Genomic DNA, 26,441 nt, shown 5'->3' with positions numbered 1-26,441 from the left:
TACTTAAAAACAACCCTAGATATAGTTTAATAATTAATATTAACTTTTTATTAATTAAATAAATAAAAAACACTCTCACTCTCTCTCTCTCTCTCTTATTTCCCACTGTTAAAAATATAAACTGGCTAAATGTGCATCTTATAAAAATTGACAATTGTGGAGATTTATAATTGGAATAATTCGTCCCTCCTTATTTTGAAAAACAAAAAATCTTAATATAATTTTACTTGAAAACAGTTAATTTATCACTCTATTCAGAAAACAACACAAATATACGATTTACGAATAACGAAACAAAAATGGTTCAGCAAAGTGAACCATCAAACAATGTTCCTGACTCAACCATTGTAATTTGGAAAAAAATCTATTGAAATTCGTATTTAAAAATCTAGTACTTAGATTTTACTATCAAACTATAAATATAGAATACCGTGAGCCCTGAGATATACAAAAATTGTAAAGTTTTGAATCAACAGAAACATTTGTTCTAAAAGAAGCTGTCGAATGATACCTCACCAGTTTCTATTTCCACAACAAATTTATAAACTTTAGGGGTCACGAAAGTCACGAGAAAAAAGTTTAATTAAACCTAGAATCTTGTTAGCTTTTTTAACTATAAAGTTATAATGGTCACAGAACGTTAATTTACTGTCAAGAATAACACCTAAATCAGAGAAAACGGAAAGCTTACAAAGGAAGGAAGAATCTAATAAATAGTTATAATCTATAATTGTTTTTTTTTGCGTTTAAAACACATAGTTTTACATTTGTCAATATTCAATAAAATCGGTTTGTTTTGTACCATTCCCTAAAACTATGAAGATCTTCTTGAAGCTGTGAGCAATGTCATCAGCGTATATTAAAACGGAGGAGTTTTTTATAACGGACGTTATGTCATTTATATATAAGATAAATAATAAAGGACCTAAATGGCTACCCTGTGGAACACCAGAGTTGATGTAAAATTGGTCGGAGAATTCATTTCTGAATATAACGCTATAACTTCTGTTCTTGAGATAAGACGAGATCCACGTCAAGAATTTGTCGTTAAACCCTAAGGCCCTAAGTTTATGGACTAAAGTTTTGTGACACAATTTGTCAAAGGCTTTACTGAAATCTGTGAATACGCAATCTACTTGCTTACGATCTTCGAAGGAGTCAAGGCAGAAAAAAGTGAAGTGAAGTAGGTTTGTAATTGTTGGTTTATTCTGGACGAAACCATGTTGATTTTCACATACAATTGAATTCCAATTGAAGGATAACATCTTACAGATAATGGACTCAAATAGTTTGGGAATAACGGAAAGTTTGGCAATCGGCCGGTAATTCATTATTTCATTCATAGACCCTTTTTTATGAATCGGAGTTATAAATGCACTTTTCCAAAATAGTGGGAAAATTGAGCTTCTAAGCTCAGCAATGACGTTGCTGGAGGATTGCGAATGGTTCGTGTATTTTCTGTCGGTTTGGATAATGAATTTGAATTTTACTCATCAAAGTATGCAACGATAGTTAATATAACACGTAAAATATATTGTAGTGTATTATTTTAAAACTTTGAGTGATAATATTTACGATATTTTATTATTATTATTTTCTCTGAGAAATAAACTTGTTGTAGAAAAAAGTAAAATGTCACAGAAAAGCCAAATTACCAAATGTTACAAAATGTTTGTTTTTCAAGATTTATAACAATTTAAAGAAATACACAAAGTCAAATCCAGACTCAAGGCTCAGGATCATTTACTGTCACACTTTTAAAGTAATCTAAAGTTAATTCACAATTGTTTCAAGAAGAAAACAAGATTCTTTGAAAGGAGCAAAACAAACAACAACCAACCATAGCACAGCAGAGAGAAAAAAATCTTCTTTAACGACCTAAATCGTATCGGTATAATCAGCCTCTCACGTTTCGTAAGGGACTCAAGCTGGTTCCATTGAGCTTAGGAGGAAGCCTCAAGATTCATGTCGTATCACAATGGGCCATTAAACTGGCCTAAGTGTGTCCGTTTCCATCCTGGACAGCCACTATAACCTAACCTAACCTTCCATTGCGAACGAATTTTGTGATTTTTTTCGGTAGTCGTAAAATTTTCTAATTACGGTAGAATTCGGTTATTTCACTTTGTTTGTTAAAGTTTAATTAATTTCGATCTATGTTTATTAATTCCCGTATTCATAAGGAAAATATAGTTTAAATTAATTATTTCAGATCCAGTGTTTAGGAAAACTGCACAACGGACTACAAATATTCCGGACTCAAGTTAAACGGTAGCCAACACCTTTTTGTTTTAGGTCGGAAAAAAAGGAGGAATAAATAATTTCACGGATATTTACGGGATAAATGTAAAAACACAATACAAATAAAAAAACGTATTAAAACATAACTCACCTTTTTTGCTGTAAAATAATCAGGTCTGAGCTGTTCTTGTATTTCCTGTTCCGGTTTATTAGATGGTGCTTGAACCGTTGATCGGAATCCATCCAAAACTCCTTTGAATGTAAATTTCTTCATTGTTCGTACAAAATATTTTCACTTTTTTTTTTGTCACGTAGGTTATTTTAGGTAATAATATATTATATTTATGTATTTAATTATTGATTTCTTTTTTAATTTTCTTAATTTTAAAACAATTTTTTTTTTCTTGATATATTTTATGCAGGTAAATTTTTCACTAATTTTCTTTCTTTTTTTTTGTATTACTAACACTTTTCTTTTTTTAAATATATATATTTTTGTTTATATTTTATATATAGACAATTAAAACACCAACATTATTATTTTTATAATTAAAAGTTGTTTTTTTCTTTTTGTTTTGTTTTGTTATTTTAGTTTAACAACAACAACAACACACACAATAAATTTTGTTTTCTTTTTGAAAGTTCGACAAGAGTTTACAATCATTTACGTTTCTTTTTTTTAGTAAAGTTATTTGTTTAATCAATTATTTTTTAATGGTTTATGTATATAGAAATAAAACATTTAATACTACTACATACATATATAATATATCGAAGAATTTCGTCTACATTCACATCAATAATAATTAACACAAACACATTACTTGAAGTGTGTGTTAATTGCATATATTTTTTGTGTTATTTTTTATTTTATTTACATAATTTAACTTAATTAATTATAATTATGTATTTATGCAAACACTTGATAACACTTATTACTTACATAAAATATTAGTGTGGTTAGAAACTTTTCTTTTATTTTATATTTTTTTATCGTTAGTAGTTACTTTTTTTTTTGTTTTATATTTCTTAAAATTTTGTTTAATTTTTATTTGAAAAGTTGAGCCGAAAAATTTAGTTCTAAATGGCTTGAGATTTCGAAGGATTGGTGCAATTATCCGGATAGTTTGGTACAGGCTTTATTTGTGATCTTATTAACAAACAGCTGGAAAACAAATTGAGAGAAAAAAAAATAAATTAATATTTTGAAATCACACACATTTCTGAATGAAAACAATATTTATGTAGATATGTTTTCTAAAAAAACAAAAAACAAGTAAAAGTGTTTTGTTTTTAATTTAGTTTTGAGAAAGACAAAGTTTAAAAACAGTCTTTGGGGCACCATCTATATTTTTTGTACAAGAATTATTATTTTTTATTTTAGGTCATTTCACGCAGGACTAAAGGAAAAGAACAAACAAACAAGCACACAACACAGATGGAAAGTTAAAAGAATATGTTTAAGTTTTTTTTTGTATTATTAGGGACACACCGTTGCAGGATAAAAGAAGACAACCAAAGTTTATTTAAATTGAGTAAATTTTTTTTTTTTTTTTTTTTGTATAGTTTCAACACCAAAAATATTTAATTAAATTGAAATAAAAAAACAAGATGTATGCTTTTTAAAAGAGCATATTTAACAAGAATTCAAATAAAATAAAATATATAGAATACGTTGTCCTTCGCGGCGTTAACTAGAATGTCCTCTTTGAAGCAACATCACCAAATGAAATACCTACTAACACATCCTAGAGTAAGGATGTTTTGTGAGAATTTGTGTGTGTGTGTATGTGTGTGAATGCTTTATTTGTGTTGTGTTGGGTATAAAAAGCTGTATCGGAGAAAAAAAGAGACACATTTCCCCACAAAATAATAATAATCATCATCATCGTCAACATCATCACTATCATCATAATCATCGAAAGCTTAGAGCTGTTGTCCTTTTTTGTGTTGTTGAAGGTTCAATAAGTAATACTACTCTAATATTACACTCACACAAATACACTAAAGTCCTTTATGAATTCAATACTGCCTCAAACACCGCACCGAAAAGTGGTTTGTTTCGTGTCTTGAGAGAGAGAGAGAGTAACGAATCAAGGATAAAATATTTTTGATTCTATATAAATTCAGGAAGCAGGTGCTTGTCCCACTCTCATTTTGCATATACCCTTTCTGCCCATATGTGGAACACAAAACAAATCTAGGTGGTACTAAACAATAATATAGGTAGGTTGGTACTAATGTCCTTTTGGCACAAAAAGACAAAACAAACTTGATAGAATATAAGCTTTCTTTTTGCTCTCTTTCTCTTGCTTGTATATAGAATAGGTGAAGTACAAAAAATACACACCTATACCAATAAATCAGAAAATATCCTTTATTCTATAACGATACGTATATGTATATGAATTTTTATTCCACCCACGTTTAATGTTCATATTTGGCGCCACAATTCATCTTTTATTAGCATAGGTATCCTGAGAAACATCCTGAGGGTGGTTTTGTTTTGAAATCGCATTCGGGTTTTTTTTTTGTCTGTTTCACATAATAGGAGATCCTTGATAAGGATATCGATAACGGATGTTTATTTGTTCCTATTTTTTTTGTTACTGCCGTTTCTCCTTTTCTGTCACACAATTTGGATGTTTTAAAATTAATTTGCAGGATTTTTCTAAAGCTTAGCGCATGCGAAATCTCAAGACCGACCTAGTGTAGGTACCTACTCCAACTCTAGGTAGGTTAGTAGTGTATCGTAGTGTAAAGTGCTCTCTTATGAAAAGCGCATTCGAATAAAGCATTTCACATTTTATCGTATGTAGAAAGGACCCAGACACAAATATTTTTAGCAGTTTATAATTTTTAATTAAATTTTAAGGACGCTTACCTCAACATAGAGAAATATTCATACTAAAGGTATAACCAGAAAGCTTAATCCTTTTTTTTGAAATTTTCAAAAATCTTTCAAAAGAAGATTTAGATTTATTTTCACCTTTTTCAGTTTTGTGTATTTTTGAGTATGCGCAGTAAAAATTGTATCTTATGCATGAAATCATCGTTGTCAGCTTTTTGCTGAATATAGGTAAGGCTTTACTATCTTCTACTATATGATGATGGTTCGGAGTTTTTGAGTTCGAGGTTGTGGGTTGGAGTATGGAGAAAGTACGAGTATATGTATTCAGCACATGAGGCAAAAAGCATCAAGGATCTAATAATGCAAATACCTCTACGGTACGATATGGTGCGGTGATGGTTATTGTTTACTTTGAGCACGCATGGGAGTGGATAGGGATAAAAACCAACAAGTGAATTTATACCACATGTATGTTGTTAACATAAATGTAAATAGCTATATACAGTTATTGGTAGGCATATTATCCACCTAGGTATATGTGCAGCTATGTAGGTAGGGGTATACTTCATCTATATGGCTTAGGTAAACCGTGTTATGTTTTTAACACATTATTTTTATAGTTAGATTGACAGATTTTGGTTTTTTGAAATTCCTTAAAAACCCATAAAAGCTTGAAAAGAATTTTTGTTCGATGTTTTTCTACGCGACGGTAGGTAAACTTTGAAAGTTTTTTTGTTTCTTAATTCTTTCATATCATCGTCAACCAGGAGCAGCAATAAGTTTGTTGGCGTGGTTGGGAGTTTTCACAAAATTTATTGGGTAAACAAAATCTTATTTGAAAAGGCGTTAGGAAAAGCAATGGCTATCATGGGTGATGGTGGTAGCGGCGGGCGCAGCGGTGCGCGGGATTGTAAGGACTTTTTGATGTTGGCACAAAATTGGACTTGTTTACTACAAAATTTATGAAAGACAACCCAAACCTTCTTGTATTTAGGAAGGGGCATACCTACATACATAAAGAACAAATAATGAATAAAGAAGAAAATTTAGGAAGAAAAAAGAGGCACATTTATGAACTTGAATCAGATCAAAGCGAACATTTTTGAGTAAATATTTACAAGAGATAAAACTGGTTAGGCGGTATAGATATTATGGTCGATTTGGTATGAGATTTAGAAATTTTTAGGTATAAATCTTTTGGTTAATTTGTGAACTTTTACAAAAGTAAATAGAGGGTGATTTTTTTGAAGTTAGGATTTTCATGCATTAGTATTTGACAGATCACGCGGGATTTCAGACATGGTGTCAAAGAGAAAGATGCTCAGTATGCTTTGACATTTCATCATGAATAGACTTACTAACGAGCAACGCTTGCCAACCATTGAATTTTATTACCAAAATCAGTGTTCGGTTCGTAATGTGTTTCGCGCTTTACGTCCGATTTATGGTCTACATAATCGACCAAGTGGGCAAACAATTAATGCGATTGTGACCAAGTTTCGCACTCAGTTTACTTTATTGGACATTAAACCAACCACACGAATGCGTACAGAAGAGAATATTGCGTCTGTTTCTGAGAGTGTTGCTGAAGACCGTGAAATGTCGATTCGTCGCCGTTCGCAGCAATTGGGTTTGTGTTATTCGACCACATGGAAGATTTTACGCAAAGATCTTGGTGTAAAAACGTATAAAATACAGCTCGTGCAAGAACTGAAGCCGAACGATCTGCCACAACGTCGAATTTTCAGTGAATAGGCCCTAGAAAAGTTGGCAGAAAATCCGCTTTTTTATCGACAAATTTTGTTCAGCGATGAGGCTCATTTCTGGTTGAATGGCTACGTAAATAAGCAAAATTGCCGCATTTGGAGTGAAGAGCAACCAGAAGCCGTTCAAGAGCTGCCCATGCATCCCGAAAAATGCACAGTTTGGTTTGGTTTGTACGCTGGTGGAATCATTGGACCGTATTTTTTCAAAGATGCTGTTGGACGCAACGTTACGGTGAATGGCGATCGCTATCGTTCAACGCTAACAAACTTTTTGTTGCCAAAAATGGAAGAACTGAACTTGGTTGACATGTGGTTTCAACAAGATGGCGCTACATGCCACACAGCTCGCGATTCTATGGCCATTTTGAGGGAAAACTTCGGAGAACAATTCATCTCAAGGAATGGACCGGTAAGTTGGCCACCAAGATCATGCGATTTGACGCCTTTAGACTATTTTTTGTGGGGCTACGTCAAGTCTTAAGTCTACACAAATAAGCCAGCAACTATTCCAGCTTTGGAAGACAACATTTCCGAAGAAATTCGGGCTATTCCGGCCGAAATGCTCGAAAAAGTTACCCAAAATTGGACTTTCCGAATGGACCACCTAAGACGCAGCCGCGGTCAACATTTAAAAGAAATTATCTTCAAAAAGTAAATGTCATGGACCAATCTAACGTTTCAAATAAAGAATCGATGAGATTTTGCAAATTTTATGCGTTTCTTTTTTAAAAAAAAGTTCTCAAGCTCTTAAAAAATCACCGTTTATAAGTGCTTTTCCCTTGGTTAAGAGCGAAGGCCAACATTTAAACTCCTATTACTCGATTTAAACGCCTTAAATGTTTATAAAAAAATGGTCTGGGATGCGACCCACACTGTTAACTTCCCATCCCGTCGATTTGTCTTGCTTAAAAGTTTGTCTATATGTACTCGTATCAATTTTTACCAAATTTGCGTACTATTTTTTGTAGATTTTATTTTTTATGAAAAAACGGACAGTTGGATTTTTTTATAAAAATTAGTGAATATAGAAAACAATATTTTCTGTGAATAAAATAAGTTTGAAGCCAATATTTTTAATTTTTGAAAAGCTATTTGAGTCGAAAGTAAATTTTTACCAAGTTTTAGTATTGTTTTTTTATAGAGTTTTATTTTTTGTAAGAAAACCGTCAATTCGATTTTTCTCAACATTTTTCAAAATGTTGAAAACAATATTTCTTATAAGATAAAATAAGCTTGAAGTCTAAATTTCAAGTTTTTGAAAAGATATTTGAATCGATATTCAATTTTTACGAACTTTGAGTAATGTTTTTTTTTTAGATTTTTATTTTTTATAAAAAAACACTGTCAATTCGATTTTTCTCAAAATTTTATCAAATGTCCAAAACATTACTCTTCGTTGCACAAAATTGTTATGGAGATGAAATCATATTTTAGTCGTAAAATTTTGGAGGTGACAAATTTTTTTTTTCAGTTTTTTGATTTATAGAAAAAAACCGTTAAATGGTTAGGTTAGGTTAGGTTATAGTAGCTGTCCAAGATGGAAACGGACACACTTAGGCCAGTTTAATGGCCCATTGTGATACCACATGAATCTTGAGGCTTCCTCCTAAGCTCAATGGAACCAGCTTGAGTCCCTTACGAAAGTAAGAGGCTGATTATACCGATATGATTTAGATCGTTTAGATCGTTAAAGAAGAATTCTCCTAGGTAATTTTTGCGTTTTCGAGCTAGAGCAGGGCATGTGCAGAGAAGATGAAGAACCGTTTCTTCGTCTTAATCGTCCATACAGCTTCTGCAAAAGTCATTTGAGAATACGCCTAGTCTTGTGGCGTGCTTTGCTATTAGACAGTGTCCGGTTATGACACCTATTATCGAGCTTATATGCGATCTGCTTAGAGAGAGCCAGTACCTTGAACGTTTTAAATCCAGTTTGGCCAAATGTTTTTTGTGGCTTGACAAGTGGTGATGTTGGTCCACCTGGTGCCTGCCCTCCTCACAGCGTCTTGCATTAGCAGCAGTTTACAAGTAGCGATTGGTATACCAGTACTTGCCAAACGTGGTAGGATGGGTTGTACTGTACCGTTCCTGGCGAGTTCATCTGCCTTACAGTTACCTGGAATGTCTCTATGGCCCGGCACCCAGCAAAGGTGAATATTAAACTGTTGCGCCATCTCCATTAAAGATGATCGAGAGTTATGGACTGTTATAGAGTTTGTAGAGACAGAGACCAGAGATTTGATAGCGGCCTGGCTATCAGAAAAAATACGGATATCAGATGTTGATATCACGTTTTCACGCTACAATGACTGGGAAGGCGGAATGAGAGACTTGATTTAAGTCGTTCAGAGTACACACCTCCACCAACCCCTTCTTTGGTTTTTGACCCATCTGTGTAAAAAGGATTGACTCATCCTCCAAGAATGTCCTATCCTCCCAAAAAAATGTGGTATGTATAGAAATCTGGAAGTTTCTGTCGAATTGCAGTTGGGGGATGGTGTAGTCTGTGTGCTTTGGAATTGATTATAAATACCTTACAATTACGGAGTGGCCAATGTTGTTGTTAGTCGACTACGACGAAGCTTTGAGGCGAATAGCAGAGCTTGCAGCTATTTGTTTGCTAATTATGTCAAGAGGAGTAAGGTAGAGCAAGGTGTCCAGTGCCGCAGACGGGGTCGTGCGAAGCGATCCGCTTATACATAGGCAGGCTGAACGTTGGACTTTATTTAACTTATCCCTGTTTATAACTTTCTCTAAAGCAGTCCACCATACTGCCACACCGTACGTTAAATTCAGTCTGATTACCGATGTGTATAGCCAATGCGTGATTCTGGGTTGTAAGCCCCATTTATTACCAATAGCTTTTTTGCACCCAGTCCACACCGATCAGCACAAATTATTAGTCTGTCTAAGGCATTTTGTAAGAGTTCTTTTAGGATATTAAGATGCTTTCCTGAAACTGCTATAGTAACGTCGTCCGCATTGGCTATCACTCTGAAACCCTTTGCATCCAGACTAGTTAGGATTTCATTTACCACTAGGTTCCAGAGGAGAGGGGATAGAACACCACCTTGCGGTGTCCCTCTACTATCGAATCGTCTGCCTGAAGAGTTGCCTAGTTTTGAATTAATTAGTCTGCTAGTAAGCAATAAATGAATTAAATAAATGAAGCGAACTCTCTACATTTAGAGATGTCAGTGCAGATGTGATTGCAGATGTGTCAACGTTGTTAAAGGCGCCTTCGATGTCAAGGAAAGTAACCATAGTGAACTCTTTATGATGGAGAGAATATTCACTAAGATGTGTAACGCTGTTTCCACCGATTTACCTTTACAATAGGCATTTTGAGACGAAACAGAAATCTTGTATCAATACTTGCCCTTAAATGGATATCAATCAATCTTTCCAGGGTTTTAAGAAGGAATGATGATAGACTTATAGGTCCTAGATCTTTAGGATTGACTTGCGAGCATTTACCTGCTTTGGGTATAAAAACGACTTTAACTTCTCTCTATTCCGAGGGAACATGGACCGGGTAAAGACAGCTGATAAAAATTGCCTCAAGGATTGGTACAATTATGTCAGAAGTCTTTTGTAGCTCGGCTGGTATTATTTCATCTGGTCCTGAAGATTTAAATGGTTTGAAGCTGTTGAGAGCCTATTAAAGCTTGTTCCATGTGATCAGACCTTGTGGATATGTTGTATTTGAGCTTGAACGTATATAACCGTTCCAAGTTTCGGTAAAAGAACTATCAGGAAAATGACTATCCAGTAGTAAGTTCAGCGATTCATTACTTGCATTTGTCCAGGAGCCGTCTGCATTTTTCAAGCAGCTTCGCATCGCTGGATTAGTTGAAAGAATTTTCTGTAACCTAGAGGCTTTATAAGTGTCTTCTATCGTGCCACAGAAAGATCGCCAAGAAGATCGCTTGGATTTCCTTAGTTTCTTCTTGTAAATCCCTAGGGATCCTTTGAAAGTATCCCAGTGAAAGGCTAGTCTTGCGGCTTTGGCTTATTTGAAAAGTTTCCTCCATTCTTTCCTGAGCGAGTCAGTCTGAGGCCCACCATTAAGTGTATAAGTGGACAAGCAATTTCTAGCGATCTGTTAATAGCTGAGGTAAGGTCATTGACTTTGTGGTCAAGTTCGTTACCGTTAAATGGATTTTTTTCAAAAAATATACTTCTTTGATATCACGTTGCAATATATTATATCAAAGTTAATTCAAGTCTTAAGCGTTTTTGGTTCAGAAGATATTTAGGGTTAACCAAAGTTCCTCTTTGTGTAAACATTTCTACTGAATTCTGCGCCTTTTCGTAAAAAAACGGTTCTTGTGTAAATAATCCCAATAAACGGATGATAAAACGCCGTTTTTCAAATACTCAGCTGTTTTGTATTAAAAGTTATATGACAATCAACCTTCCTTAATCGAATAAGAACTTCAATTCAAAATACAGATTAAGTTTAGTGGAAGGGTATTTAGTTATTCCACCTACAACCATTAGTTTTACAGTTTTTCCTTTATTTCATGGTATTTTTATTTTGTTTGCCTTATAACCTTGAAAATTTCATATATTCAGTCTTTAATGCTCAATTGTGTCATTTTTCGAAATTGTCGTCGCCACCGCCGCCGCCGCCGACGACATGTATTTACATTATAATAATAAATAAGGTTTTAATGAAACCAACTTGGCCTTGTATTATTATTTAATCAAAGTTCAGAACTCTATGACACACATCAAAATTAAATGTGGTTATATCTAGATTAAGTTAAAGGTTCTGTTTTGAAGGTCAAAGGTTAGTTAAAGGAAAAAAGAATGAGTAGGTGTTAGAAAGAAAAGTTCATAAAACTAACGCTTACAGACAAAAAGTTCTTTCGAGAAATATTTGCAACATCATGCAGAAATATGAAAGTTGTTTTGAAGACTTTCGCAAGAGAATCAGCAGGAGAAGGTCTTACCTTTCCTATAATAAAAATATAACCAAAGATACTAAAAGAATTCTTAAGGATATTGCACTAAGAATTTAAAAAAAAAAGCAAGACAAGAAGTAGTGGGATTGCCGTAAAAGGTAACTACTTTGCACATTTATGATGACAAGGACCAAGACCTTTGTAGATCATTTCAACATTATGATACTTCAAGGCGATAAGTATCAACTATAGAAAAATATGTCCTTTCTAACACACTTAGATGTGATTAAGAAAATTATAGTAAAAAGAAAATGAAATCGAAAATAACCTCAAGTTCAATGCAGTAGGATATAATGGGCCTCATGGATTTTTATGGTTTGACGGCTACTTAAACCCTACATTCTTCACCATTTTGTCAAGAAAAGTCCCTTGGATATACTAAAATCCATGTCTTAAAAAAATCCATGACCTGTCCAAAATAGACTAAACCGTCACCTCGCGTCGTTTTTGTATTTTTTTTTGTATTTTTTTTTTTTTGGATCCCCCCTTGGGTAATGTGCATTTTTAATTTCTCAATATATCTCACAGGCAACAACAACAAAACAGCATTATTATTTAGTGGTGTCGGCCTTACTGAGAGCCGAAACGAAACTCGAAGTTGAAGGCTTTGGAATTAAGTTTGCTTCTTTGTTGGGGTTAAAGTTTATGTTGAAGTCAATAAAGCAATTTATGTTGATAGGGTGGAAAATAATTTTGTTGATTACCTCCATAAAATAAGTTACTGATGATGAAGGGGACTTGAGGAAGTTTTATAATTACGTCCGTGAAGAGTTTTTGCATTGATTTTTTGTTTAACTAGGTTATTTTTGGGTTGACAATGATACAAAAGAGACAATAAAAAAAAGGAAAATCAAATTTAGGTTTTCTTTTGACTTAAGGCGGCGTCCTCGTCGATTTTATTACTTTAACTCTTTTACAGTGGTGGGCTAAGATATAAATGATATTCAAAAATTAAGAAGAAAAGAAGGTGATTTTTTTATAAAGTTGAAGAAAAATTAATTCAGAAAAAACGGTCAACTTTTTGAAACTCGGACTCAAGCAGTATCTATAAATTAGGTATTGAAATAGTCTTTTGAGGACTAGGACCTAGTGATCTCAACCATTCCTGTGTGCGAGTAACGTTGTCAGGGATGGATGGGACCTACAGTTTTAAGCCGAATCTTAACGACTTATTTCAGAAACCATTTTTTATGACAAAAATCATTTTTAGAGGATTTGTCAATTCCTAGAAAAAGGCATTACCCGCGAAAAAAAACTATAGATGGTACAGACAAGGATTGAATCCAAGGTCTCTAGTATGAAAGTCCTACGCACTGGTTATTAGTCAAGGGTATCTGCAGTCTCTAACTGAATTTTTAACAACCTTCGTTACAAGACAGCATTGGGTTTTCGAAGCATTAAATTCCACGCGGTTTTTTAGTCCCCATTGAACAATGCTGTTTAGGTCGGAATTTAATGAGCTTATCATATTTTGTCGTTGCAGTTCCACATCCGAAGAAGAGGGATGTGAGTCTGAACACGAATATGAAAAGAGTACTATCGTCAACGAAACAATGTATTGGATTAGATGTTGCAGACAGAAGATCATTAATAAAAATGAGAAAGAGTGTTGGAGATAAAACAGAGCCCTGGGGCTCACCAGCATTTATTTTATGGTTTTCACACTTGAATCCATCCAATACCACTTGTATTGAACGATCCGAAAGGTAATTACTAATCCAATGAAGCAGGGATTCATAAAAACCGAAAGCACGCATTTTCGATAAGAGAGCCTGATGCGAAACCCTATCAAATGCTTTTGAAATATCAAGTGCAATAATCTTACTTTCTCCAAAACGATGTAAAGATTTGTTCCTCCGTTCGGTGAGATGAACCATGAGATCACCAGTGGACCTTTTGCTACGAAAGTCGTATTGCCGGTCATTAAGAAGCTTTCGATCTTCAAGATATTACTTGAGCTGATAATTAATCAGCGTTTCCATGACCTTGGAAAGAAGGGAAAGGAAGTGCAATCGGTCAGTAGTTAGAGGGTGAGGAATAGGCTGGACAAATGCCGTTTTCCATCCGCTCGGAACAAGGCCTGAGGAGTAGGACAGATGAAAAAGCTTACACAGTGGTTTTTCCATCGTTGAAGAACACCTCTTCAGAACAATAGCGGGGATACCATCCGGACCATATGTGTGTTTAGATCTCTTAGGACTCTTGCCACAACACGATTGGGAAAAAAGATTGGTCCCATAGAATCACTTACTCGCTCAAGTACAGGCGGAGTCATGACACTCACTGGCAGCGAAGAATTGGCGGCGAATTGCCTAGCAAAGAGATTAGCTTTCTCTAAAGGGCTAACAAAAGAAGTGTCATTGACAACGATCGTAGGAACCAAAGAAGAGGAAGAATTCCTCATGGTTTTTACAAATGACCAAAACTTTGTACTGCTTTTGGGACATTGCAGTATTTTTTGCCGTAACTTTTGGTCATGAAAAAATTTGGTCCGTCGAATATGGGCGTTGCAGGCCTTCCTGGCTTGTTTGACCTTTTTCCAACGGTAGGCTTTATAGCAACGGAAACTTAGCTCTTTGGTCCTAATAACCTCTTTACAGCTCGCATCGAATCATGCGTTTTCCTTGGGTCTGATACTTTTAACCCTGTTCGGTATAAAAGTTCTCATTCCCAGGAGTATTAAACTTGTGATCATACCAGCACAGGCGTCAGCGTCACTGTAAATCAATTTCAAGTATGAAATGAAGTTTCGGTTGTTTTTGTCTACAGTTTAACAGCTAAGAATGTCAAACTTTGTCAACGTTTTTCTTTGGAAAGGATTGGTAATTCATCATGAATCATTTTGCGTCAGAAAAATGCTTCCAATTGTGAAAAAATCAGTGCACCTAGCACATGGCACAATTTTACTAAACAAAAGTTTTTAATGATGTAGCTCGTTTTTGGTTAAATGACTTTGACATCATAATAACATCGACCTTAGTTGTTTCTTTTTTTGGAGCGGTTTACATGTTAGAATCATCGTGGATCCATATTTCTTTTGAATTGAGGAGTAATCTCCGTCACTAGCGATTCTGACTAATTTCTTTGGTTTTCAATAGTGATCAGTTAAACATCGCAAGCTATCACACAGAGCGCTTAACCATCAATTTACTGCCAATATTAATTTGTTGACAACTTTATTTTTGAAAGTCGTCCTGTTTACTTTCTTCCTAGTTCACGTTGTCAGTTTATATTGACAAAACAAAAGGTTTTAAAGCATTGGATGTCACGTAGCTAAGTTGGAAACAACCAAAAGAAGTTTCAAGCTAGTGTCGGCGTATCTTGGCAATGACCACCTTGGACCTCTTCCTGGAAAAACCCTTGAGATAATCGTCGCTGAAGCGGAAAGGCAAAGGATCCGCCTAATTTTTGGGAGCGATGTTAACGCTCATCACACTGTATGGGGAAGTACGAATATCAACGACAGAGGCGAGTCACTTTTAATGTGGGAAATAAGTAATGTTGGAAAGGAACCAACCTTTATAACTAAAACTCGACAAGAAGTCTTGAGACATAACTCTTGTCTCAGATACTATACACCTATCATATACTATACTATACATATGATCTTGGACTGGAAAGTATCCAAAGAACACTCGTTCTCTGATCATAGATATGTCCAGTTCAATATAAATGTGGATGATAACCCGAGTCCATTGACTTTTCGAAACTATCGGAAAGCTGACTGGGCTTTATACAGGAACTCATTACAGAGTTTACTAGAACCTGGACTATCTAGTCCTTCCTCTAACGCTAATGAACTTGACAGCAAAGTCAATGACCTTACCTTAGCTATGAACAGATCACTAGAAATTGCTTGTCAGATTGACTCGGTCAGGAAAGAATGCAGGAAACTTTTCAAAAGAGCTAAAGCCCCAAGACTAGTCTCTTACTGGGATACTTTCAAAGGATCCCTAAGGATTTACAAGAAGGAACAAAGGAAATCTAAGCGATCTTCTTGGCAATCCTTCTGTGGCACGATAGAAGACACTTCTGAAGCCTCTAGGTAACAGAAAATTCTTTCAACTAATCCAGCGATGCCAAGCTGCTTGAAAAATACAGACGGCTCCTGGACAAATTCAAGTAATGAATCGCTGAACGTATTATTGGATACTCATTTTCCTGGTAGTTCTCTTACCGAAACTTGGAACGGTCAAGTCCCAATACAACATATCCACAAGGTCTGATCACATGAGACAAGCTTCAATAGGCTCTCAACAGCTTCAGACCATTTAAATCTGCAGGACCAAATGGAATAATACCAGCCGAGCTACAAAAGACTTCTGAAATAATTGCACCAATCCTTGAGGCAATTTTTACCAACTGTCTTTACCTGGTCCATGTTCCCTCGGCATGGAGAGAAGTTAAAGTTGTTTATATACCCAAAGCAGAAAAATGCTCGCAAGTCAATCCTGAAGATCTAGGACCTATAAGTCTAGCATCATTCCTTCTTAAGACCTTGGAAAAATTGATTGATATCAATTTAAGGGCAAGTATTGATACAAGATTTCTATCTTCGTCTCAACATGCCTATTGTTAAGGTAAATCGGTGGAAACAGCGTTACACATCTTAGTGAATATTCCCTCCATCATAAAGAGTTCACTATGGTTGCTTTCCTTGACATCGAAGGTGCCTTTAACAACGTGGACACATCCGCAATCGCATCTGCACTAACATCTCTAAATGTAGAGAGTTCGCTTCGAGAGTATGCCGACTAGCTGACTAATTAATTCAAAACTGGGCAACTTTTCTGGCAGACGACTCGTTAGTAGAGGGACGCCGCAAGGTGGTGTTCTACCACCTCTCCTCTCGAACAAATTGTTTTAGAGTGATAGCCAATGCGGACGACGTTGTTATAGCAGTTTCAGGAAAGCATCTTAACACTTCAAAAGAACTCTTACAAAATGCCTTAGACAGACTAATAATTTGGGCTGATCGGTGTGGACTGGGTGTTAACCCACACAAAACCGGTTTAGTCTTATGTTGGAGAAGATACAAAATTCCATTTGTCATCCCTCCCTATATTAAAGGAATCCAATTCAAATTCTCAGACGAGGCTAAGTACCTGGGTCTTGTCTTAGACAAAAAACTAAATTGGAAACGCAACATACAGAAAAAATGAAAAAAAAAACTATTGGTAATAAATGGGGCTTTCGACCCAGAATCACGCATTGGCTATACCGGTAATCAGACCGATGATAATGTATGGTGTGGCGTTATGGTGGACTGCGGAAGAAAGCTATAAACCGAGAGATGAGATGCATATGTATAAGCGGATCGCTTCGAAAGTCCCCGCTCTACCTAACACTCCTTAACATATTTAGCAAACAAATAGCTGCAAGCTCTGCTGTTCGCCTCAAAGCTTCATCGCAGTGGACTAACAACAACATTACTTTTAATTATTAGTCTTTCGTTCATATACCTCCAGTTATAATCTGCACTAAAAGTCTCAGAATTATTAAAAAAATAGACAATTTAAGACAAAATGAATACGTACACGCCTAAGTGACCATTATGTTAAGTTAGGTTGACGGGCTGGCGATAGATGACATTCGCCACACTAAGATCATTGAAGATCCATTGTGATAGCCTGAAGTGTTGAACTTCCTTGAAAGAGTGATTAAACCTATGGTATTATGGGTTGTCTTGTTCGAGCTATTTAGAGGCTTCGGTTAATCCTAATAGGAATCTACTTGGAATATCTTCAAGTTCTTCAAGATTAGTATGGAAAAGTGCTTGAAGTGGACTATGTCTCCTTATTTTTCGTCGAGCTGATTTTCTTTGTACATGGTTACTCATCAGGTTGTGACCTGTCATTATACTCACAAGCAGTCTTAGGGACTTTTTTTTCTAAGTGCGTAGTTATGTTTTGTCAAAATTGGGGCATAGTTTCCTTGTGAGTTATGACAGAGGTTTCAAGGCTTTTTCATTTTTTATTGGTTTCTTGGAGTACCAATACTGTGATTTAATTCACAGGAGATTGTGTCATAAGGTTAAGTCTATACTAGATTGGTTCGGTGTTGTACCAATCCTTCCCAACTCATCAGTTTTCTCATGTCCAGATACAGTGCTGTGATCTGGTACCTAGTAGAGACTAATGTTATGCTGTGAGCTAAGTACTGTAAGTTCATGGTTCATTATGGCAGCAATCGATTTAAATGCTGCTTGGCTGTCAATGAACATGATGATATCAGCTTAAGATAGCGCCATTACCATTACATGCCAAGTCTAGTCAAAATTTTCAAATTTTATAAACCATATGCATTTGATTTTTGATTTAGATCTTCCGTAATTGACACATTTTATAATTTTTTTAAAAGACACATGCATCAAATGTTGTTTAAGTAATGAGATTAATTTGTTAAAGATTACGACAGTTTGGTTGTCCAATGTCATGGCTCATGAAAAAGACCATTTACAAACCAACACAACGTCCCCTTTTTTTATATTGTACGCGCACTCAAGGGGTATAAATACCCTTATAATGATTATACACAGTGCGAGTAATTAGGAAGGGAGGATAGGATTTAAAAGGAGATACCGATGCACATCGATGGCAAAGCATTCCACATTCGTGAAGTGCGACTAAAAAAAGAATCTCTGTACTTTACAGTACGACCGAAATTGGGCTCAAGGGTTAACTGATAGCAATTCCTAAAAGAACGAGTATTACGATTGAATTGTTGAGGGAAGGAATACGACTTGCTATTTCATTAGAGCATTGTTTATAAAAGTAATGATAAAAAAAGGAGAGACATAGAAACTTAGGACGAGCGACGGTGCTCGAAAGATGCAAAAGTTTCAGTTAGACAACGATCACCTATCATTTCTATAGCTGCTTTTGAATTTTATCAAAGACACTCAAGTGGGTTATAGGAGCACCTGCCCAATTATGGACATTTTACTCAAGTTTTGGACGGATCAGAAGGGGAACAAAACTTCTTGCATCGTCAGAGAAAACCTAAACACATTTTTGCAATGCACATACCTAGGACTGATAGCTGTTCAGTCTCCTCGAAGCAAGTACCACTTATAAATAGTGGCATTAGGGGAGGGTTACGCTTTTGCGACAGTAGACAACAATGAGTTTTCGAAGCATAAAATTCATTCCCCATTGAACAATACCATATGCTGCCGTTGGCAGTCCACATCCGAAGAACAAGGATGGGAATCTAAAAACTAATAAGAAAAGCTGAGGGTATTGTCATTAGCGAAACACTTTAGTGGAATAGAAGACAAAAGGTCATTTATAAAAATAAGAAAGAGTGTCGGAGACAAAACGGAGCCCTGTGGGACACCAGCGTTTATATTGTGGATATAATATTTGGACCCGTACAATGCTACTTGAATTAAACGGTCCGAAAGGTAATTTTTAACCCAATGAAGAAGGGATTCATCAAAACCAAATGCACGCATTTTCGATAAGAGAGCTTGTTGCCAAACTCTATCAAATGCCTTTGAAATATCAAGAGCAATAATCTTACTTTCTCCAAGACGATGTAAAGATTTGTTCCTCTGTTAGGTGAGATAAACTGAGACTATTTCCTTCATCTTTCAATTTATGGTTAAACAAAACTAAAAACAACCTTAAACCAAAATAAATTATTTAACTAAGCATCATATATTCCACCAACTGGTTAATAATTTACAGGGTTTTCCATTTTGCAGTTTCAACAATAACGTAAATAATCTATTTTCTTTCATGATATTTCTTTTTTGTAACAAAGTTTGAATGTTGACATTATGAGTGAAACACTACATCACTTAAATAACCACCACGCGAATTGTTGCAAGCATCGATTCTTTGGAGGTAATTCTCCACCACTTTTGACACATATTTGGCGGTATCTCAGGCATAACTTGACGAATGTTGGTTTTTCGGTATCCCAGAGTTAAAAACTTATTTGTATAAATACGATGTTTTGCCTAGCCCTACAAAAATAAAGTCCAACGGTATCAAATCGCATGATCTTGGTAGCCAGTTGAGTTGAGTGGCATGTGGCACCGTCTTGTTGAAACCACATATTCTCCAGGTCGTATTTTGCTATAGAAGGTAAAAAAAGTCGGTTATCATGCGACTTTAACGCTCCGAATTGACGGTGACAGTTATTCCATCGTCGTTATCGAAGAAGTAAGGTCCAATCATACCTCCGGATCAAAGACCACACACAAAGAGGAATCGACATATTCGGGTCTTCGGCCCCACTTTCACTTATAACAACGATATTCTCAATTTTAAAGCTTCTTCATCATGGTTTCGTTCGTAACCAAATTTATTCACAATTTTGGCAATTGCATGCAAAGTTGGACGATTATATAAACCATAATCTCTTCTTAGAGCACGATATGTGGCTGTGGCCGAATTACCAATTCTTTGAATTAGATTTTAACAATTTGTATGCATTGTGCGATAGCTAAGAAATACATTTCAGACTATCAACAAAAACAATTCAAATTGGTTTAACAACTTACTTTGACAGATGTCGAATAGCAGGCCTATACTTTTGAAACCGTGAAATGTATAGCCCGTTATTTTTTTTTATTAAACTATTTCAATATATGTATAAATCTGTTAAGTAAAAAACCGAGGCAAAAAGCTTTTCCACCTGATTCTCATGCTCAAAGTTAAACTTAAAAAAAAAAGAACGTATACGCCTAAGTGTACCTTTGCAGTTTTTCATTTTACTTTATAGATTTTTATAAGTTTGATTATATTTTCTAATTTTTTTAAACTTTAAGGAGTTAAGTAACATATAAAAATCCTCTTATTTACTTCACCATCGATATTAAAACAGATTTTTGCCACTTTGAAGCTTGTGAAGAAATAAACATTTTGTATTTCTGCACATCTCTGTATGAAAAAAATAATGAAAATTTCATTTTTGTAAGGATTTCTTTTTGAGGACTTAGTAAGCAAAGATACAAATATAGATTTTTTATTCGAATAAGAATTAACAAAGCAATAAATCCTTAAAACTTCCAATAGGCAAAAAGGTAGACATTTCGATTTACGAAATGCAATTGACAGTTCAGGAAGTAAACGTATATTCTATAAATTTAATTAGAAACGAAAATAAAAAGAAGGGAAGGTGATAACGATAAGCGATTTTTATACCCTCATTGAATACATACATATATACAACATACATTCTCGTATATATGTACATACATATAGAAAAAGATAGAATCCCTATTTTACTGCAGATGTTCTCTTCTTGAGTAATTAATTATGGACATACGATAAAGACGTTCGTTATTGAAGTCATCAAAGAGCTTTTAAGAGCAAAGAACGCGACAGAGTGGCGTCTTTGGGAATTGGGTGGTTTATAAAATTGTAAATAACACTGAGAGAGAGAATTTAATAGCCTCTGGTCAGAGATTGTTAATTGAAATTATATATTAAAATATCTTTGTGTCTTCATTTTTTTTTTTTTTTTCATTCCAGAGTTTGTATAAAATTATGTCATTAGAAAATCAATTTTCAACTCTCCAACTAAATAAAAAAAAAGCGGAAACTACTTGGAATCTTTGTTCATGTGTATGAAATGAGGAATCCGGGTGACTTAGTAAATGTTATAGAGATACTCGTATCATTGACGTTAAAAAAAATTATGACACTATAGATTGAGGACGATCAGGGTTTTGGGACTGAAATTCTTAATTGTTTTCAGTAAAATCCAAACGATTTAGATAAAACATTACTATCACAAGGCCACATTTAGTTAAGGACGATTTACTAGATGAAAACCTAAACTTTTTGGAATTTTGTTTTAATGCTCAAATTGTAAGTGCTGCACCTTCTGGTGGTGCCTGCTGAATAGCCGAAAAAGTGAAATAACGACGAAACTTTGATCAATTGGATCCAGAGCTGTAACACCTAAGTCACCTTCTCAGGAAGTAGGAGCTCCAACGATCTATAAGTCATGAGCAGGCTTCACAAGTCGGCCATAAAAAGAAAACCCGATTGTGATTAAAAAATAAGCAATAGCCTCGTATGAATGGACTGATAATGTTGACGAAAAAGACACTCCTCTGGCATACTTTTCGTTCGCATGCACAGATCAGCCAACATAGAATCCGAAAACTATCTAGTTGGTGCAAACCTGCGAATGAGAATATCTGTAGAAGGAATTCAGATCAAACACCAGGAGAAGATTTAACATTGGAAGACTGCAGAAGGAAGACACCGCCAATTTCTTTGCCAACAAAATATCCCTAGAGCTTGCAAGGAACCCGAAAACGGATGAGATATGTCCTAGATCATCTTTTCCAACAGCCAATCAGGAAAACTGAGGAAGAAGTGCTAGGGTTCTCACAGTCGCCTCCAAAGAAGCTATGATTTGACTCCGAATGTGCTCAGGCAAACAAAGCTAAAACGGCGCACGGAATACAGACTATGGGAGGAAAGAAGGACACGGATCTCCCACCAGCCTGAAGGCATTCACAAAAGAACTGACTGGCCCTTATCAGAGTGGATTCAGGCCTGGAGAATCTACCACTGACTTACGCATCTTCGCTTCATCGATTTCAAAGCAACCTTTGACAGTGCCTAACGAACTACACCGTGCTATGTCAAGTTTTGGTTTCCCTGCTTAACTGATACGACTTATCAGGATGACATTGGAGAATTCTCATTGCTGCGTCAAAATTGGTAGAGAATCAACTGAAACCTTCGAAACCACCACAAGATTTCGACAAGGCAGTGTGCTGCCATGCTGCTTCAATATTGTTCTTGAGAAAGTGGTGCGAAACACCAATATCAATACCAATGGGATTATCTTTCAAAAATTCACACAACATCTAGAGTATGCAGATGATCGACATTATGGGAAGAACCAAAGGAGCAACTACGGGCGCCTTTTTATGTATCGAGTCTGAAGCGAATAAAATGGTTCTTGTGATTAACGAGCACAAAACGAAGTATTTACAGTCATCGAGACAGTCGATTTCCATCATAGACTCGGTTATAACGTGGCCATTGATAGGTGTAACTTTGAGGTGGTGAATTAATTTCTCCATCTGCGTACCGCTCTGCAAATGACATCATCGCAGAAATCAAACGTAGAATTACTCTTTTCAATACCTATTTCTTTCGCCTTAGTAAGCAAATAAGGCCCTATCCCGAAGTACCAAGGAGACTCTGTACAAAACCTTAACCATCCCAGTCTTCTACCTGAGCGTCGAACTTGTCGATTTGTAGAAGCTGAGTAAAGTCAATGATTCTCGGGAATTATTTCTTCAGAAGAGTCCTGAAACTAAAGGTCGCTCGCCCCTCACCTTCCCAATCCTTACCGCCTCCTACGTCGGCTTTGTGCTATTATGCTGGCTGATGGCTCCTTATTCCCTGACTGTATAGTGTATCACTGTCTGTCAATACACTGTTTCCTTCCTGGGACGCTTATGGCTTAGTTGCTGTTCGTCTCTCCTTTTCCAAAACATATCCCTCCCTTCAACTTCCCAATTGGGCTGGATCTAAAGTGTTATACGACCTGTGCCAATGATAAGCCAGGTTGAGGGCCCAATTTCTAAAAATAGCTCAGTCGTTAACGGAGTATCCGGATATCAGGCGACCTCCGGATTAGCTAGCCTTATCTGTGTAAACGAATCTCTAAACAGATAGACTCCCCCCCCTTTACTTCGCCTACTCGTGGGAATCCAAATGTTTAAACAAAAACAAAACCAAAACCAAAACCCGAAGCAAAAATGTCAAACCGGTACCGGTACTTCAGCTACACCGGGCGGCAGTTCGGCGGCAACGTCGGCTGTCGTTACTGCAAGTCACTGCCCATCTTCTGGTACGGTAAAGGATGTATCACTGACGAAAACGCTTTCTCAGGTCGGTAGTGGAAAGTTCGTGAATAATGATCTTTCCACTACCAAAGAAAGTAAACCTCTCTAGAATGCTCCTAGGAGCTCCTATAAACAACGGCGCCTGGTTCAACATTGGGAGATGGAAGTAATCCCATCCTTAGCAAGAGGCAGGAGTGGGCTAAATCCATTCTAGATAAAACTAGTCGGTACTACTCCACGTCAAAACGACAAAGGTCTTTGGAGGAGCCCACTCCCGTCCCTAAAAAGCCCAAAGTGCAGAACACCAGCACTCCCAACATGGCTAGAGTACCTCTCACTAAACCTTTTAGTGATGTACTTAAAGAGCCTAGTCGCGGTCATTGATAGGAGCAATATTGATGGCACGATTACCTCTGACCATTGGCAGATGGTGAACCTGGGGCTCTCGGCTGGCTTTCTCAAAGTCATGAGAGAGCACCCGGGTTCACCACCAGTAACAAACGTTTGGGTTTGGCATCAAGGTCATGTCAAACTCTTCGCTTGTAACGATCAGAGGTCGCGCGATCTCTATACGCTTGCTGTCGGCATGCTGGGAGAAGTCTGGCCAGGCGCCAATCTCGAGGTCGTTGCAAAGGAAGATATTCTTTGCAGGCCGAGAGCTCGCGCATCTATCCCGTAAGATCCCTATTGTCCAGATGACATTAGGATCACGACCAAAGGGTCTTTATCGACCCTTTCGATTGTCGATTGTCGATTGTCGATCGTCTCTTATGGAGATGCATGGACTTTTTACCAGGTGAATGCAGGATCCCTTGGTATCTTCGAGAGGAAGGTTCTACGTACGATATATGGACCAGTTTGTGTCGACAGACAAGATATTAGCTGGCGGAGAAGTTACAATCCCGAACTATAGTGATAGTGACGTGGAGTTCAGCGCGGATATGGTTACAAACTTCTTTTTCTTTTAGGAATGGCAAATTTTATCCCGAATAGGTTCCAACCCTACTGAGGAAAACGGGAATAAGTTCAAACAAGCTAGAAAGACTTGAAACGGACATATGGCCAGAAATTACGGCAAAAAGTACTGCAATGTCCCAAAGGTAGCATAAATGTCTAGACATTTGTAAAAAAAAATGTGCTCAACACTACGTCATCGTCAGTAGCTACGCACGTTTCCATTAACACTCCTTTTGTAAGCTAGCAATTTGCTGTTAATTCGATGCTGCCAATGACAGGAGTGACATGACTCCTCCTGTACTTGAAAGCCTAAACTATTCCATGGGACGAATCTTCTTTCGCACTCGTACAGTTGCTAGAGTACTAAAAGATCTTTACATTCACAAATCCGCTGGCCCGGAGAGTATCCCAGCTATTGTTCTGAAGAGGTGTTCTTTAACGCTGGGAAAACCACTCCGTAAGCTTTTCCACTTGTACTATTCTACTAGTCTCTTTCCGAGTGGATGGAAAACTGCATTTGTCCAGCATGTCCCTAAAAAAGGCGAATCCTGCTCCTCCTCTAACCATCGTCTAAATGCACTTAAGGCCCTTCCTCCAAGGTCATGGAAACACTGAACAATTTTCAGCTTAAGAAATATCTTGAAGAACGGAAGCTTCTTAACGACCGGCAGTATGGCTATCGTTGCAATAAGTCCACTGGTGATCTCATAGTTTATCTCACCGAACAGAGGAACAAATTTTTACATCTTCTTGAAGAAAGTAAGATTATTGCGCTTGATATTTCAAAGGCATTTGATAAAGTTTGACATCAAGCTCTCTTATCGAAAATGCGTGCTTTTGGTATTGAAGAATCTCTTCTTTGTTGGGTGAGAAATTACCTTTCGGACCGTTCAATTCAAGTAGTATTTGACGGGTTCAAATCAAATATAAAAACAATATATACGATGGTGTGCCACAGGGCTCCGTTTGTTCTCCCAATCTATTCCTCATATTCATAAATGATCTTTTGTCTGAAACTTCTAACCCACTATATTGTTCGCTGATGACAGTACTCTCTGCTTTTCATATTCATTATTAGATTCTCATCCTTGTTCTTCGGAAGTGGACTACCAACGGAAACGTATGATAAGCTCATTTAATTCCGATCATGACAGCATTGTTCAATGGGGATTCAAAAACCGTGTAGAATTTAATACTTCTAAAACTAAATGCAGTCTACTATCACAAAAGCGTGACCCTCCCCCAATGCCATTATCCATGGGTGGTACTTGCATCGAGGAGATTGAACAACTTTCTGTCTTAGGTATGTGCATCACAAGCCACTTGTTGTGGAGTGATGTACTTGACATCTCCAAGAATTCTGCTAGGTGTTTAGGTTTCCCCAACGATGCCAGAAGTTTTTTATCCCTTCTGATTTGGCTATAATTTAAAAAGCTTTTATTCATCCTAAACTCGTGTATGACTCTCATATTTCGGCTGGAACGCCAATAACGTACCTGAGACTTTAGCATGGAATTGAAAAAAGAGCTTCAAAAATGATAGGAGATCGTTCTCCCTCCGAGACATTTGCTTCTCTTGAACACCACCGCAAGGTCTCATGTCTGTCATTGTTTTAACGTTATTTTTATAAACAATGCTTTACCGAAATAGCCAGTTGCATTCCTCCCCTTAAACAATTCAAACGTAATACCTCTACTGCTATCAGTTTATCCTTGATCCCAATCTCGGACGGACTGTTAAGTACAGAGATTCTTTCTTTAGCCGCACTACACGAATGTGAAATTCTTTACCTGACACCTACCACTGGTCAAAAAACAACGTTTTAATAG

General features: G+C 36.4%; 1 protein-coding gene across 1 annotated transcript in view; it reads right to left on the bottom strand.

Annotated features, from left to right (window-relative positions):
• The window catches only part of LOC129944143 (syntaxin-binding protein 5), a 523,142-nt gene that overhangs the window by 438,484 nt on the left and 58,217 nt on the right, over positions 1 to 26,441 (bottom strand). The window contains exon 2 of the mRNA XM_056053342.1: positions 2,393 to 3,406. Coding sequence (XP_055909317.1) covers positions 2,393 to 2,515 — 123 coding nt within the window. The 5' untranslated portion in view covers positions 2,516 to 3,406. The remainder of the gene's footprint in view (positions 1 to 2,392; positions 3,407 to 26,441) is intronic.

This window comes from Eupeodes corollae, chromosome 2, assembly GCF_945859685.1.
Source record: "Eupeodes corollae chromosome 2, idEupCoro1.1, whole genome shotgun sequence".
Taxonomy (NCBI): domain Eukaryota; kingdom Metazoa; phylum Arthropoda; class Insecta; order Diptera; family Syrphidae; genus Eupeodes; species Eupeodes corollae.
The sequence above is the reverse complement of the archived record's forward strand: the minus strand, read 5'-3'. Positions and strand labels throughout refer to the sequence as shown.